Source organism: Monodelphis domestica, chromosome 6 (assembly GCF_027887165.1).
Source record: "Monodelphis domestica isolate mMonDom1 chromosome 6, mMonDom1.pri, whole genome shotgun sequence".
Lineage (NCBI taxonomy): Eukaryota > Metazoa > Chordata > Mammalia > Didelphimorphia > Didelphidae > Monodelphis > Monodelphis domestica.
In genome coordinates this window covers 18,126,132-18,142,921 of record NC_077232.1, presented here as the reverse complement: position 1 = coordinate 18,142,921, position 16,790 = coordinate 18,126,132, and the positions used below count along the sequence as shown (strand labels likewise).

General features: G+C 38.5%; 2 protein-coding genes across 2 annotated transcripts; both read right to left on the bottom strand.

Annotated features, from left to right (window-relative positions):
- Positions 1 to 350: 350 nt before the first annotated feature.
- On the bottom strand, positions 351 to 1,392 carry LOC100618816 (olfactory receptor 5B12-like). The gene has a single exon (XM_007497688.2). The coding sequence runs from the start codon at positions 1,390 to 1,392 to the stop codon at positions 448 to 450; it is 945 nt and encodes a 314-aa protein (XP_007497750.1). The 3' UTR covers positions 351 to 447.
- Positions 1,393 to 10,071: 8,679 nt separating this feature from the next.
- On the bottom strand, positions 10,072 to 11,016 carry LOC100026991 (olfactory receptor 5B12-like). Its single transcript, XM_001377388.3, has one exon. It carries the CDS (start codon positions 11,014 to 11,016, stop codon positions 10,072 to 10,074), a length of 945 nt encoding a protein of 314 aa, XP_001377425.2.
- Positions 11,017 to 16,790: the final 5,774 nt, after the last annotated feature.

The window sequence follows — 16,790 nt, the reverse complement described above, 5'->3', positions numbered from 1 at the left end:
TTCAGATTGAGGATAATAATAACTAACTTTTCTGTAGCATTTTCTCATAACTACAATAAGTCACTCTGGGTGGAAATCCTCAACACACTTAATAATAATTAAGGCTAAGGAACCCACTGAACAAATGAATTATTCACAGGGACTATTTTCATTACTTGGCATCACATCCTGCTCAACAGCAAGAGTTAAAGCTAGAGTTCTATACAAATTTGAAGGGAAATTTTCTTAATTTCAGAAATTGTCTTGGAATGAGGATTGGAATTGAGATAAAAGGGGCCAATTCTCCTAAATTCAATAAATGGCAGAGTAGACATGTAGTAGTTAGAAACCTTCCAGGAAGGTACTTCCCAGGTTCAAGAAGAAAAAGGAATCCAGACTGTCTAAGATGAAGAGAGTGTTGGTACAAAGAAGGTATGAATACAAAAGATGCATTAGGTGATGCCCTAATTAAAAGGATAAGCCTAAGGAAGACTTTGCACCCTGAGAAAGTTTAATAAAAGCACTCTTGACATCTTTATTCCTCAAGCTATAGACCAGAGGGTTCAACATGGGAATGACCATAGTGTAGAAAACTGAGGCCATTTTGTCTGTGTCCATAGAATGACTAGCACTGGGTTGTAAGTACATGAAGATGATGGTCCCATAGAATATAGACACTGCTGTGAGGTGGGAAGCACAGGTAGAGAAAGCTTTCTGGCGACCCTCAGCTGAGCGCATTCTCAGGATAGCTACAAAGATGAATAAATAGGATACCAATATGGTGAAAATGGCAAAAAAGACATTGAATCCCACAGCAAAGAAAATAACTAATTCAGTAATGTGTGTGTCAGAGCAAGAAAGAGCTAAAAGGGGTGGAATATCACAGAAAAAGTGAGGAATGACATTGGAATTGCAAAAGTGGAGGCTGAATGTGTCTCCTGTGTGGATGGAGGAATTCAGAAAACCACAGACATAGGAGCCAATGACCAGACTGGCACACACACTGGACGTCATGGTGGTGGTGTAATGGAGGGGCTTACACACAGCTGCATGGCGATCAAAGGCCATAGCAGCCAGGAGATAACTTTCAACAGTGGCAAATGCACCAAAAAAGAATACTTGTACAGCACATTCGTTGAAAGAGATGATTTTGTTGCCTGTGAGGAAGCCAGCCATCACTTTAGGAGTAATAGCTGTAGAATAGCCAAAGTCCACCAGAGAGAGGTTACTGAGGAAAAAGTACATGGGGGTGTGGAGAGGAGAGTCCCAAGAGATAATCACCACCATTCCCAGGTTCCCCACCACAGTGATGACATAGATGACCATGAACATCAGGAAGAGAGGCACTTGAAGCTCTGGGGCATCTGTTAATCCCACAAGGATGAACTCTTTCACCTCTGAGCTATTCTCCATAGATATGTATTTTAAGGGACTTTGTAAACATCACCTGTGTCAAGAGAAAAACAGAGCAAAATACATTATAGCTGATGACAATATTTTGTGAAATGTATAGAATCCTTTTGAATTAGGAAATTGAATTTTGATGACCTAAAATTGTTTTAATTAGGTTAAACTAAATACAATAATATGAAGGCTACAATTTTGAATTTTCAATACATATACTAAGATGCAAAATATCATTATACTTTAAGAAACTCATTAATGAACTCACATTTCTAAATGGTTTCTCAACATTCTTCCAACGCAGTGAACTTCATCTTTCTTCCTCCTCAGCCATACATGGCAATGACCAAAGACTCAATGGATTTTTCTGGCACTACTCTCTCCTGGTTCTTATACCTACCGTATATTCTCCCTTCACATTCTATTGAGCTGGATAATTTTACGTGGCCCTATGCCTGGGTTCTCTTTTGAGTGTTATGAGTTCACTTTTGGTAGTCATCAATTTCTAGCAGTTCAATTATCATTAATAAGTCTATATACACAGCCTCAGAAAAGAGAGCAGTGGAGAAAATAGTGAGAATTTGAGTGAAATATGGGAGAATTAGAAGTGATTTACTGTTTAGAATTGAAAAATGGATCACAACCTTGGCACAAACATGTAAAGTTATATAAGGGGATTCAGTTACCCAGAAACTTGTTAGACTCCTCTTCCAAAGGCAAATCCCCTCTGATATTTTAATTTATTTAGGGATGTTTCATCCTTCAAAAAATGTAGGAACCAATAAGACGAAGTTTGATTCTGGATCTGATTCTCACTCACTAAGAGAGATGTATTTATTTCTGAGAAGGAATAATGGAAACCTATGGATCACTCCATCCTAGAATGTATAGTTGAGGAGAGAGAAAACATAGCATAGTTGACATATACTCTAGGGTTTTTTTGAAAAGATAGTGTCCATGGGTTCAAAGAAAAGAAAAGAGGTATCCTATAGATGAAAATACTTTAGAAGACATCATCCCTGAGAACATTATACACAGAGACTGATACACTGTGGTACAATCGTATGTAATAGACTTCTCCATTTGTGGCAATGCAGTTATCTACTATCCACATTCAGAAGAGCAGAAACACAGAAGAAAAACAATTGCTTGATTTCCTGGGTCAATGGGGATATGTTTGGGAATGTAGACTCTAAATGATCATTTTAGTTCAAATATAAATAATATGGAAATAGATTCTGATCAAGGACATATGTAACACCCAGTGGAATTTTGCAGTGGCTATGGGATGGGGTGGGGGAGGTGAGGGAAAGAATATGATTCTTGTAATCAAGTAATAATGTTCAAAATTAACTAATTAAATAAAATTTTGAAAAATAAAAATAAATAAGAAGAAATCATTCCTGGAGAGATAAGAGCTATCAGAAAAAACAAAGGCAAATAATTAAAGAAGGAAAGATGTGATTAGATGAAGAGACCAATATTTCTACACAGGACTCTCACTAACTTAGATTTTTAAGCAGAAATGTGTGGAATACTGGAACAAAGGCATATAGCACAATAGAAGGTGTGGTTCTTCAAGAATCAAGAATCCTTATTGCAGGTCTTTGTGGTACCAAAGAATTGGACATTGAAGGGATCTCCATCACTTGGGGAATGGTTGAACAAGCTGTGCTATATAATCATGACAGAACACTAATATTCTATAAGAAATGACAAGCAGGAGGAGTTCAGGCAAAGCTGATCAATTTCTAGGATTTTTTTTGTTTTCTCAGGAAAAGAGAATTTACAGTGGAAATGATGAAACAAATACGACAATGGAAAGGCTTGAGACCTAAGATAAGAAAGCAAACTTTAAGGGAACATTTGGCTGACCTCGATAAATTCAAGTCAGCTGGCCCCACTGATCTACATCCTTGGCTTCTGAAAGAACTGGCAAATGTCATGTCTGAGTCACTGCCAGTGATGTCTGAAACATCATGGAAACTGGGAGATGTACCACAAGAGTGGAAAAAAGCAATTTTTTTTTATTTTCAAAAAACAGAAGAGAACAAAATGTGAAGACTACAAGCCAGTAAACATGATACCTTCTAGGGATATTCTTGAAAAGATCACTTGAGAGATGGGTAGCAAATATAGGGAAAGGAAAGCAATAATATATCAAGTATTATAGTAAATAATATATCAAGAAGTTATCCTGGATTCAGACAGTTTCCTCTTTTTAACAGGAATTCAAAAAAAAGAGAGGAGAGGGCCAACCAGGTGGATCAGAGGAGAAAGAGCCAAGGCTGGGGATGGCAGGTCTTGAGTTCAAATTTGGCCTCAGACACTTCCTGAATGACCCTGGGAGAATGGCTTAAGCCCCAACTCCATATCCCTTTGTCTGGTCCTTATGATGCTTTTGCCTTGGAACCAGTACTTAGTATCACTTCTAGGATAGAATGTAAGGGATTTTTTGTGTTGTTTTGTTTTTCATAGAAGAGGAAAATGTTTTGAATGTAGCTTACATGGAATTTAGTCAATCTGTTGGACTATCTCATAGACTTCTTATGAAGAAGGGTCCTACTACTGAATTACTACTCTTCCCTCTTCTCATAAATTACTCCAGGACATCAGCCAAGTCACCCCAGAGCCTCCTTTACAACAGCTGTAAAATGAGGGAGCAGAAATAGTCTTCACCATGTGAAAAACTGTATACTTGGAGCCATATAGTTACAATATTTAATCATGGAGTTATCAGTCAGGAGGATTCCTAACAATAAAACTGAAAACATCTCAGGCAAAATTTAGAGAAGTCTGCAGAACATTTTGATAAATCCATGGGAAACAACCCTCAATCTGGTGCTTTGAAATACATGAAGCACCAAGTATATTCACAAAGGTCTGCTGGTGGAGTAGTGACACAATTCAAATTATGGGGAGAAGACCTGGGTTCCAATTCTGGTTTTCCAATTTACTAGATGAAACAATATGATAAAATACTCTCTCAGGCTCTCCATTCCACATCTGCAAAATTACCTATTCTCCAAACGTATTTTTCTCCTAATTCAATGTATTGAAATCCTGGCATCAAGGTAGAAAGAACAAAGGATATGGAGGTAGGAAGACTTGGGTTCGAAGTCTACTCTAGGTATTATTTAACCTCTCTCATCCTTAGTTTTCTGATCTGTCAAATGGGGACAATAGACACCCTGTCTCAAAAGGTTATACTGAGAGTAAAAATGAGAGAAAAATAATGTAAAGAGGGAAGCTGGGTGGCTCAGTGGATAGAGAGACAGGCCCAGAGATGGGAGGGTTTGAGTTCAAATCTGGCCTCAGACACTTCCTTACTCTGTGTCCCTGGGCAAGTCACTTAACCCCCATTGCCTAACCCTTCCTGATCTTCTGCCTTGGAACCCATACCCAGTATTGTTTCTAAGATGGAAGGTAAAGAATTGAAAAAATAATAATGTAAAGTGCTTAGTAAACTTTAAATTGTCAAATAAATATTAGTTATTAATATCATTGTTTTTACTATAAACATGTTTCGCATTGTGAAAATGGCAGCTACAGACCTTTCTTTCAGAGTCTTGTATCTTCCCATTCCTTGAAGAGAGATTCCCTTCTTTTCCCCAAGATATTCATATTGTAGACCTAAGTAGGACCTGTCACAAGAGTTCTAATATAGGAGACTTTACTGTTGTTCTTCAGTCATTTCAATCATGTCCATCTCTTCATAAACCCTGGTGCAGTTTTCTTGGCAAAGCTACTAGAGTGGTTTCCCATGGAAACTGAGGCAAACAGGGTTAAGTGACTTACTCAGGGTCACACACCTTCTAAGTGTCTGAGAACAGATTTGAACTCAAGAAGACAAGTCAAGCCCAGCCCTCTGTCCACACACCACTGAGATACTAGACATGACACCTACCTGAATCCTTTAGTTCTGTCACAAGACTCAGAGGAGGAAGACTGACCAAGAACATTCCCTTAGAGGTCTTCAATTATAAAGCCAAACCAGAGAAGTGGGAAGAACATTTTTGAAGAAACCTTTCCCAGTGTCTGACACCAAATTCAGAGAGTCCTTCAGGACATGGATGGTTCTCTTTCGTCTCTATTGCTGCCTACATCTCAGTAACTAGATGAACTAAAGCCCAGGAGAACTATTAATGAGCAAATCAATAAGTGACTGATGGCCCTTGATTTCAAGCTTGTCTCAAGTACAGTAGGACCAAGGAGGTCCAAAAAGGCTTTCTGTGGCTTGTGGCCAAGACCTGGAGGGGTCTTTTAACCACTGGAGCATCAGTGGCATTAAGGGACTCAGAGTCCTCTGAGGACCACCAGAGCTCTTCTTTGTAAAACATGTAAACACACCAGGGTCTGTGGGGACTCATGACACCTCACTAAGGGAAGTCACAAGGATTCTCAGCTATTGTGAGGGATTCTCCCCAATACTCTGAAGACCTGATGGCTCTCAGAAATGAAGAGAGGCAAGACCATGAGGTCAAATGCAGAGACCTGATGGAAGAAAACAGAACAATAGCTGGGAATTGAGTCAAATCCTAAGCCTCAGGCACAGTGGCTTCCAATAATGCAGCTTGAATTCATCTGCCATTTTGAAAAGTAGCATCTGATTTGAAGAGGTGGGCTGATGATGAAGGGAGTTTGTGAATTCTTTGACAATGAAATCTTTGTGATATAAGAAATAAAAGAGAACTAAAGAGCCATTTAAAAAGAACAAGGGAAATTTTAGAAAGAGACACATATAAGCAGATCAATTTTATTATTGGTTAAAAGCAATAAAAAATTAAAATCTATAAGTAATATTAATTAAGAGTTTCCTATGCAATCTTTTCCTCTTTTCTTTGTGTTTTAAAATATTCATAATATTAATGCTTGTTGAATCCATCATATATAATAAAATTTTAAATAATAGAATTAATAAATGTTTGCTCACATGAATTGACATAGGGGAGAAAGAGAAAATTATTCATTAGTAAGTGCCTACAATGTGCCAGACAGTGTGCTAAATGCTTTTAAAATATTATATCATTTGATCCTTACAATAACCCTGGGAGATAGGTGCTATTATTTTTCTCATTTTAACAAACTTAGGAGTTAAGGGATGTGTTGGGTCCTATAACTAGTATCTGAGGCCAGATTTTAACTTAGCCTTTCTTGGGAATCCAAGTCAAGTCTTCTATTCACCACACTCCCTAGATACCATCTAACCATGCTCCAAATAAACTAGTTTTGTGCCAGGGAGATGTGTGGAAAGGAAAACTGAGACTGAGGAACCATCATTTAGAATGTGGCCAGGAGGGGGAGCAGCAGTTGGAGCAGGAGAAAAGGCTTGTGGGATCTTTTACTGAGAAAGGTATCTTTTACCCTGGGAACTCTGAAGAGTCATGAGCTGGGACCCAAGCTTGAGGCCTCAGCCTGTGGTGACAAAGCCTTCCTTCCATTTCCCTTGCCATAAAAATAGAAGAAGCCTGACAGCTTTAGATGATCAATACAAGAAAGCAAAAGAACAACTGCTGCAGAAAGAGGCTGATCCCTTGAACTTCATGGGGTCACCCTCAAAGACTCTTCCTACTCTTGACTTTCCCAAGAAGGATACTTGATATCTCTTTAGTTTAGGATAATGACAGTGAATAGAAAGAAAGAAGATAGAGAAGTTGAAGCCTGAGCCATTTGGCTCAGAGAGGACAAAGACAACCTGTAGAGAGGGTCTCCTATTACCACAAATGTACTACTTCCCTGCCCATTTTATTACTTAAACTATTAAATAACGTATATTGGAATAACTCTCAGTCAGATTCAAATCATAGAAGGACTAAAGAGAGAAGGTGATGGGCTAGGCTAGCCATTTAGCCTTGGCTAAACAATAAAGTCAATAGGGACAACCAGCCTGCCAGACAAGTGGGAATTCTGGGATTTCAAGTACCAGCCAAGCATTGAGGGAAGTAAACTCGATCATTCCTCAGAAACCTACTCATTGAGACACAGCCCCTGTTCATCCTTTCCTAACATCAGCTCAGTGGTACATCTCCTTGGATTGAAGGGTGAGGGAAAGAGAGAATTTCACAGATGGTCTCTAAACCCCAGTGGTTATCTCTCTTTTTACCTCATCCACCCTCCTTATCCCTTCTGTCCTTTCACCTCCTCCATTCCCTGTTACAAACCTTTCATATTCCCTTTCACCCAATCCTTACAGAAGATGACACAATGGCATACTTCTGTTCATCCACATCAACACATTTCTCCAAGGTTTCCCTAATTCAGCCAACCAAACCTAAAGGAGAGCTTCTGCCCTACTTAGAAACATTCACCAGAATCCCCAATTATGCCTTGCAAGAGTTGGTGAGTCCATTTTAAGGCCAATGACTCTATTTGTAGCAGTTCAGTCTGTATTCTGATGAGATGAAGAGCTGTTTACTTTGACTTCTGTAGCTTCCTGCAAACAGGAAAGTTCAAACATTCAACTCCAGAAACAGAGCCTTTAAGAGGTGTAAAAGACCTATGAGACCCTCTATCCTGCCAGTACTTGAACAAGAGTCTCTTTTGCAATATGGAGGAGATCACAGAGACAGCCCTGTCTCAGGGTGGTGAGAAGAGGCTGCTGTCTCCACTTCAGCTAAACTGAATGAATAAATAAACCAAAATAGAAGTTTGGCATTAAAGACATGAGGAAAGATCTTTAAGACAAAGGAAATCATTTTAATTCTTTGTTACGGAAAACAGAAGAATAGAAATCCACCAAAAAGACTTGTGGCCTTATTTTTAGTGTATTTTTGTTTTTCTAATTCCATGTAAGCATCCTTTACACAATTTTTTAAAACTTTGAGTTTCAAATTCTTTCTTTCTCTTTCCCTTTTGTTCCTTTGAGATTGCAAACAATTTGATATAGATTACACATTTGCCATAATCCACAATATTTTCATATGTTCCATATTTCAAAGAAAAATCCACATGAAAACATGAATAATATTTTTAATGTATGCTTTGATCACCATTCAGACTCCATCAGTTCTTTGTCTGCAGGCGCATAGCATTTGTCATCACAAGTCCTTCAGAATTGTCTCAGATCATTGTATTGCTGAGAATAGCTAAATTTTTCAGTTAATCCACATATAATGTTGCTCTTACTGTGTACTATGTTCTCCTGGTTCTGCTCATTTCATTTTGCATTAGTTCATGTAAGTTCCCCAGGTTTCTCTGAAAGCCTCTTGGTCATCATTTTTTCTAGTACAATAGTACTCAATCACAATCATATACCACAACTTGCTCAACCATTCCCCAGTTGATGGGCATCCCCTGAGTTTCTAATTCATTGTTGTGGCCTCTGAAGGATCACCCAGCTAACTAGATCATTTATTTCAACTGTTTAAAATAAAACATGTTGATAACAGCATGGAACAATGCAGAACAGTGATCTTGGAATGAGGAAATTTTAAGATAATTCTTGCTTCTGACTGGTTGTATGATCATGAAATATTCACTTAACCTGTCAGTGCCCTAGACAACCCTCTATATCAGTGAAGATTATAAATGAGTGGTAGATTTGTCTGGGTAAAAGAAAATGTCACACTGTGTGAACTTTAGTCTAACAAAATCAGGAAATTGTGAACTTTAGATTACTCCACCCTACTTAGCCTACCAAAATCAGGAATGTCTAACCCCATACTTAAGGATTAAGTGTTGAGAAATATGGCCTATGACAGACATGTGATAGCAAATGACAAATCAGAAACAACTGACAGATCCCTGGGCTGTCCAAAGTCAAGACTAAGATACCATTGGTACATGTGAGATGCAGGAAACTAATTTAAAACCATCTATATATCTATTCACTTCCTCTCTCTGTCCTCTGTGACAGCATATAAGTGGTTGGCAGCAGCTTGCTGAGTGTGTTGGCATCTTAGCATGTCTGCTATTTGTCCAAGGTTAGCTGTGAGTTTTCCTTCATACCTTCCAACATTCTTCTCTAGCAAGCTCTGGTCTTCCTCTTTGGCCAAGAACTTTGAACTCCCCCTGGCATAGGCCAGAAGGGAGTAATCCTATAACCTTCCCTCTCTCCTCTCCTTAATTCCTTTCATCTTTAATAAATAAACCATCATAAATTTGCAAGCTAATGTGGGTACTTTATTGGGATATCTCTGGCGACCAAAAATTAATTAAGATTAGGTCACAAACCTAAAATTATCCTTACAAATGGAAGCACCTCATGCCAAAAAAATAATATTATAGACAAAAATTCAGATTGAGAATAATAGTAACTAACTTTTCTGTAGCATTTTCTCATAACTGCAATAGCTCACTGTGGGTGGAAATCCTCAACACATTCATTAATTATTTGGACTAAGGAACCCACTGGACAAATGATATATTCACAGGGACTATTTTCATTACTTGGCATCACATCCTGCTCAACAGCAAGAATTATGCTAGAGTTGTATACAAATTTAAAGCGAAATTTTCTGAATTTCAGAAATTGTCTTGGAATGAGGATTGGAATTGAGATAAAAGGGGCCAATTCTCCTAAATTCAATAAATGGCAGAGTAGACATTTAGAAGTTAGAAACCTTCCAGGTAGTTACTTCCCAGATTCAAGAAGAAAAAGGAATCCAGATTGTCTATTCCATGAACAATGAAGAGAGAGTTGGTACAAAAAAGGTATGAATACAAAAGATGCATTAGTTTATGCCCTAATTAAAAGGATAAGCCTAAGGAAGACTTTGCACCCTGAAAAATTTTAGTAAAAGCACTCTTGACATCTTTATTCCTCAGGCTATAGACAAGAGGGTTCAACATGGGGATGACCATAGTGTAGAAAACTGAAGCCATTTTGTCTGTGTCCATGGAATGACTAGAACTGGGTTGTAAGTACATAAATATTACAGTCCCATAGAATATGGACACTGCTGTGAGGTGGGAAGCACAGGTAGAGAAGGCTTTCTGGCGACCCTCAGCTGAGCGCATTCTCAGGATAGCTACAAAGATGAATAAATAGGATACCAAAATGGTGAAAATGGCAAAAAAGACATTAAATCCCACAACAAAGAAAATAACTAATTCAGTAATGTGTGTGTCAGAGCAAGAAAGAGCTAAAAGGGGTGGAATATCACAGAAAAAGTGAGGAATGACATTGGAATTACAAAAGTGGAGGCTGAATATGTCCCCTGTGTGGATGGAGGAATTCACAAAACCACAGACATAGGAGCCAATGACCAGACTGGCACACACACTGGACGTCATGGTGGTGGTGTAATGGAGGGGCTTACACACAGCTGCATGGCGATCATAGGCCATAACAGCCAAGAGATAATTTTCAACTGTGGCAAATGCACCAAAAAAAAATATTTGTACAGCACATTCATTGAAAGAGATGATTTTGTTGCCTGTGAGGAAGCCAGCCATCACTTTAGGAGTAATAGCTGTAGAATAGCCAAAGTCCACCAGAGAGAGGTTACTGAGGAAAAAGTACATGGGGGTGTGGAGACGAGAGTCCCAAGAGATAATCACCACCATTCCCAGGTTCCCCACCACAGTGATGACATAGATGACCGTGAACATTATGAAGAGGGGCACTTGGAGCTCTGGGGCATCTGTTAATCCCACAAGGATGAATTCTTTCACCTCTGAGCTATTCTCCATAGATATGTATCTTAAGGGACTTTATAAACATCACCTGTGTCAAGAGAAAAACAGAGAGCAAAATACATTATAGCTGATGGTAATATTTTGTGAAATGTATAGAATCCTGTTGAATTAGGAAATTGAACTTCTATGACATAAAAATTGCTTTTCATGTAGTTTAAACTAAATATAATATCAAGACTACAATTTTGAATTTTCAACACATATACTAAGATGCAAAATATCATTATACATTATTAAACTCATTAATGAACTCACATTTCTGAATGGTTTGTCAACATTCTTCCACCTCAGGGAACTTCATCTTTCTTCCTACTCAGCCACACAAGGCAAAGGTCATTGACTATCCCTGCTCGATGGGTTTTTCTGGCACTACTCTCTCCTAGTTTTTCTACCTATGTTATATTCTCACTTCGCCTTCTCTTGAGCTGGCTAATTTTACGTGGCCCTAAGCCTGGGTTCTCTTTTTGAGTGTTATGAGTTCCCTTTTGGTAGTCATCAATTTCTAGCAGTCCAATTATCATTAATAAGTCTATATACACAGCTTCAAAAAAAACAGAGCAGTGTAGAAAATAGTTAGATTTTGACTGAAATACAGGAGAATTAGAAGTGATTTATTTTTAGAATTGAAAAATGGATCACAAGCCTGGCAGAACATGTAAAATTATATAAGGGGATTCAGTTATCCTGAAACTTGTTAGACCCTCTTCCAAAGGCAAATCCTCTCTGATATTTTAATTTACCTTAAGGATGTTTCATCCTTCAAAAAAAGTAGGAACCAATAAGAAGTTTGATTCTGGATCTGATTCTCACTCACTAAGAGAGATGTATTTATTTCTGGGAAGGAATAATGGAAACCTGTAAATCACTCCATCCTAGAATATATAATTGAGGAGAGAGAAAACATAGCATAGTTGACATATACTTTAGGGTTTTTTTTGAAAAGCTAGTATCTGTGGGTTCGAAGAAAAGAAAAGTGGTATGCTATAGATTAAAATATTTTAGAAGAAATCATCCCTGAGAACATTGCACACAGAGACTGATACACTGTGGTACAATCATATGTAATGGACTTCTCCATTTGTGGCAATGCAGTGATCTTGAACAACTCAGAGGGATCTATGAGAAAGATGCTATCCACATCCAGAGGAGTAGAAAAACAGAAGAAAAACAACTGCTTGATTACATGGGCTGATGGGGTGTGTTTGGGAATGTAGACTCTAAATGATCATTTTAGTTAAAATATAAATAATATGGAAATAGGTTCTGCTCAAGGACACATATAAAACACAATGGAACTTTGCACTGGCTATGGGAAGGGGTGAGGGAAAGAATATGATTCCTGTAATCAAGTAATAATGTTCAAAATTAACTAATTAAATAAAATTTTTAAAATAAAAATAAATAAGAAGAAATCATTCCTGGAGAGATGAGTGCTATCAGAAGACACAAAGGCAAATAATTAAAAAGGAAATATATGATTACATGAAGAGACCAATATGTATACACAAGACTCTCACTAACTTAGATTTTTAAGCAGAAATGTGTGGAATATGGGAACAAGGTCATATAATTTAACAGAAGGTGTGGTTCTTTAAGAATCAAGAATCCTCGGGGGCAGCTGGGTTGCTCAGTGGATTGAGAGCTAGCCCTAGAGATGGGAGGTCCTAGGTTCAAATCTGGCCTCAGACAATTCCCACCTGTGTGACCCTGGGCAAATCACTTGACCCCCATTTCCTAGCCCTTACAACTCTTCTGCCTTGGAGCCAATACACAGTATTGACTCCAAGATGGAAGGTAAGGGTTTAAAAGAATCAAGAATCCTCATTGCAGGTCTTTGTGGTAGCAAAGATTTGGACATTGAAGGGATTTCCATCACTTGGGGAACGGTTGAACAAGCTGTGCTATATAATCATGACAGAACACTATTATTCTATAAGAAATGACAAGCAGGAGGAGTTCAGGCAAAGCTGCTCAATTTCTAGGATTTTTCTGTTTTCTCAGCAAAAGAGAATTTACAGTGGAAATGATGAAACAAATACGACAATGGAAAGGCTTGAGACCTAAGATAAGAAAGCAAACTTTAAGGGAACATTTGGCTGACCTCGATAAATCCAAGTCAGCTGGCCCCACTGATCTACATCCTTGGCTTCTGAAAGAACTGGCAAATGTCATGTCTGAGTCACTGCCAGTGATGTCTGAAACATCATGGAAACTGGGAGACGTACCACAAGAGTGGAAAAGAGCAATTTTTTTTTTATTTTCAAAAAACAGAAGAGAACAAAATGTGAAGACTACAAGCCAGTAAGCATGATAACTTCTAGGGATATTCTTGAAAAGATCACTTGAGAGATGGGTAGCAAATATAGGGAAAGGAAAGCAATATGTAAAAAAATATATCAAGAAGTTATGCTGGATTCAGATAATTTCCTCGTTTTGCCAGGGATACAAAAATAAGAGAGGAGAGGGCCAACTAGGTAGATCAGAGGAGAAGGAGCCAAGGCTGGAGATGGGAAGTCTTAAGTTCAAATCTGGCCTCAGACACTTCCTGAATGACCCTGGGAGAGTCGCTTAACCCCCAACTCTATGTCCCCTTGTCTGGTCCTTATGATTCTTCTGCCTTTGAACCAATATTTAGTATCAATTCTAGGATAGGATGTAAGGGATATTTTGTTTTGTTTTGTTTTTCATAGAAGAGGAAAATGCTTTGAATGTAGCTTACATGGAATTTAGTCAATCTGTTGGACTATCTCATAGACTTTTATGAAGGAGGGTCCTACTACTGAATTACTACTCTTCCCTCTTCTCATAAATTACTCTGGGACATCAGCCAAGTCACCCCAGAGCCTCTGTTACAATAGCTGTAAAATGAAGGAGCAGAAATAATCTTCACCATGTGAAAAACTGTATACTTGGAGCCATATAGTTACAACTATTTCATCATGGAGTTATCGGTCAGGAGGATTCCTAACAATAAAACTGAAAACATCTCAGGCAAAAGTTAGAGAAGTCTGCAGAACATTTTGAAAATCCATCGAGAACAACCCTCAATCTGGTGCTTAGAAATACATGAAGCACCAAGTATATTCACAAAGGTCTGCTGGTGGAGTAGTGACACAATTCAAATTATGGGGAGAAGACCTGGGTCCCAATTCTGGTTTTCCAATTTACTACATGTAACAATATGATAAAATACTCTCTCAGGCTCTCCATTCCACATCTGCAAAACTGCCTATTCTTCAAATGTAATTTTCTCTAATGCAATATACTTAAATCCTGGCATCAAGGTAAAAAGAGCAAAGGATATGGAGGTAGGAAGACTTGGGTTCGAAGTCTACTCCAGGTATTACTTAACCTCTCACATTCCTAGTTTTCTGATCTGTAAAATGGGGACAATAGTCACCCTGTCTCACAAGCTTATATTATGGATAAATAAGAAAAAAATAATGTAAAGAGGACAGCTAGGTGGCTCAGTGGATTGAGAGCCCAAAGATGGGAGGGTTTCAGTTCAAATCTGGCCTCAGACACTTCTCAGCTGTGTGTCCCTGGGCAAGTCACTTAACCCCCATTGCCTAACCCTTCCTGATCTTCTGCCTTGGAACCCATACCCAGAATGTTTCTAAGATGGAAGGTAAGGACTTGAAAAAATAATAATGTAAAGTGCTTAGTAAACTTTAAATTGTCAAATAAATGTTAGTTATTAATATCATTGTTTTTACTATAAACACGTTGCATTGTGAAAATGGCAGCTACAGTACTTTCTTTTGGAATGCTGTATCTCCCCTTTCCTTGAAGAGACAGATTCCCTTCTTTTCCCCAAGATACTCATATTGTAGATCTAAGTAGGACCTGTTACAAGTATTCTAATATAGGAGACTTTGCTGTTGTTCTTCAGTCATTTCAGCCATGTCCATCTCTTCATAACCCCTGGTGGACTTTTCATGGCAAACCTACTAGAGTGGTTTCCCATTTCATGCTTCAACCATTATACAGTTGAGGAAACTGAGGCAAAAGCATTAAGTGACTTGCCCAGGGTCAAACACCTTCTAAGTGTCTGAGAACAGATCTGAACTCAATCAGACAAGTCAGGCCCAGCCTTCTGTCCACACACAACCGAGATACCAGATATGACACCTACCTGAATCCTTTAGTTCTGTCACAAGACGCAGAGGAGGAAGACTGACCAAGAACATTCCCTCAGAGATCTTCAGTTATACCCAAGCCAGAAAATTGGGAAGAGCATTTTTGAAGAAACCTTTCCCAGTGTCTGACACCAAATTCAGAGAGTCCTTCAGGACATGGATGGTTCTCTTTCGTCTCTATTGCTGCCTACATCTCAGTAACTAGATGAACTAAAGCCCAGGAGAACTATTAATGAGCAAATCAATAAGTGACTGATGGCCCTTGATTTCAAGCTTGTCACAAGTACTCTAGGACCAAGGAGGTCCAAAAAGGCTTTCTGTGTCTTGTGGCCAAGGCCTGGAGGGGTCTTATAACCACTGGAGCATCAGTGGCATTAAGGGACCCAGAGTCCTCTGAGGACCACCAGAGCTCTTCTCTGTAAAACATGTAAACACCCCAGGGTCTGTGGGGACTCATGCCACCTCACTAAGGGAAGTCACAAGGATTCTCAGCTGTTGTCAGGAATTCTCCCCAATACTCTGAAGACCTGATGGCTCTCAGAAATCAAGAGAGTCAAGGCCTTGAGCTCAGAGGCAGAGACTGGTTGGAAGAACAAGATAGAAAACAAATCAATAGATGGCAGATGAGCCAAATCCTAAGCCTCAGGCACACTGGCTTCCAATAATGCGTCTTGAATTCATCTGCCATTTTGAAAAGTAGCATCAGATTTCAAGAGGTGGACTGATAATGAAGGGAGTTTGGTGAATTCTAAAACAATGAAATCTTTGTGATAAAAGAAATGAAATAGAACTAATGAACCATTTAAAAAGAACAAAGGAAACTTTAGAAAGAGACACAGATAAGCAAGGCAATTTTACTATTGATTAAAAGTAATAAACATTTAAAAGATATAGATAATATTAATTAACAACTTCCTTTGCAATCTTTTACTCTTTTCTTTGTATTTTAAATTATTCATGCTTCTTGAATCCATCATATAAAATAAAATTTTAAATAACAGAATGAATAAATGTTTGCTCACATAAATTCCATAGGGAAAAAGAGAAAAATATTTATTATTAAGTGCCTACTATGTGCCAGACAGTGTCCTATATGCTTTTCAAGTATTATATCATTTGGTCCTCACAATAAGCCTGGGAGATAGGTATTATTATTTTCCTCATTTTAACAAACTTGGGAGTTAAGGAATGTGCTGGGTCCTATAACTAGTATCTGAAGCCAGATTGTAAATCAACCTTTCTTGGGAATTCAAGTCAAGTCCTCTATTCACCACACTCCCTAGATGCCATCTAACCGTGTTCCAAATAAACTAGTTTTGTGCCAGGGAGATGTGTGGAAAGGAAAACGGAGACTGAGGAACCATCATTTAGAATGTTGATGGAAGGGGGAGCAGCAGATGAAGCAGGAGAAAAGGCTTGTGGGAGAAAAAGCTGAGAAAGGGATCTTTTACCCTGCGATCTCTGGAGAGTCAGGAGGTAGGAACCAAGCTCCGGATGCCAACCTGTGGGGACAAAGTCTTTCCTACATTTCCCTTGCCCTAAAAATAGAAGAAGCCTGACAGCTTTAGATGATCAATACAAGAAAGCAAAAGAACAACTGCCGCTGAAAGAGGCTGATCCCTTGAATTT

Bases quoted from the DNA above. Each gene is read 5' to 3' on its own strand.
- LOC100618816 (XM_007497688.2), bottom strand. From the start codon at position 1,392: ATGGAGAATAGCTCAGAGGTGAAAGAGTTCATCCTTGTGGGATTAACA.
- LOC100026991 (XM_001377388.3), bottom strand. From the start codon at position 11,016: ATGGAGAATAGCTCAGAGGTGAAAGAATTCATCCTTGTGGGATTAACA.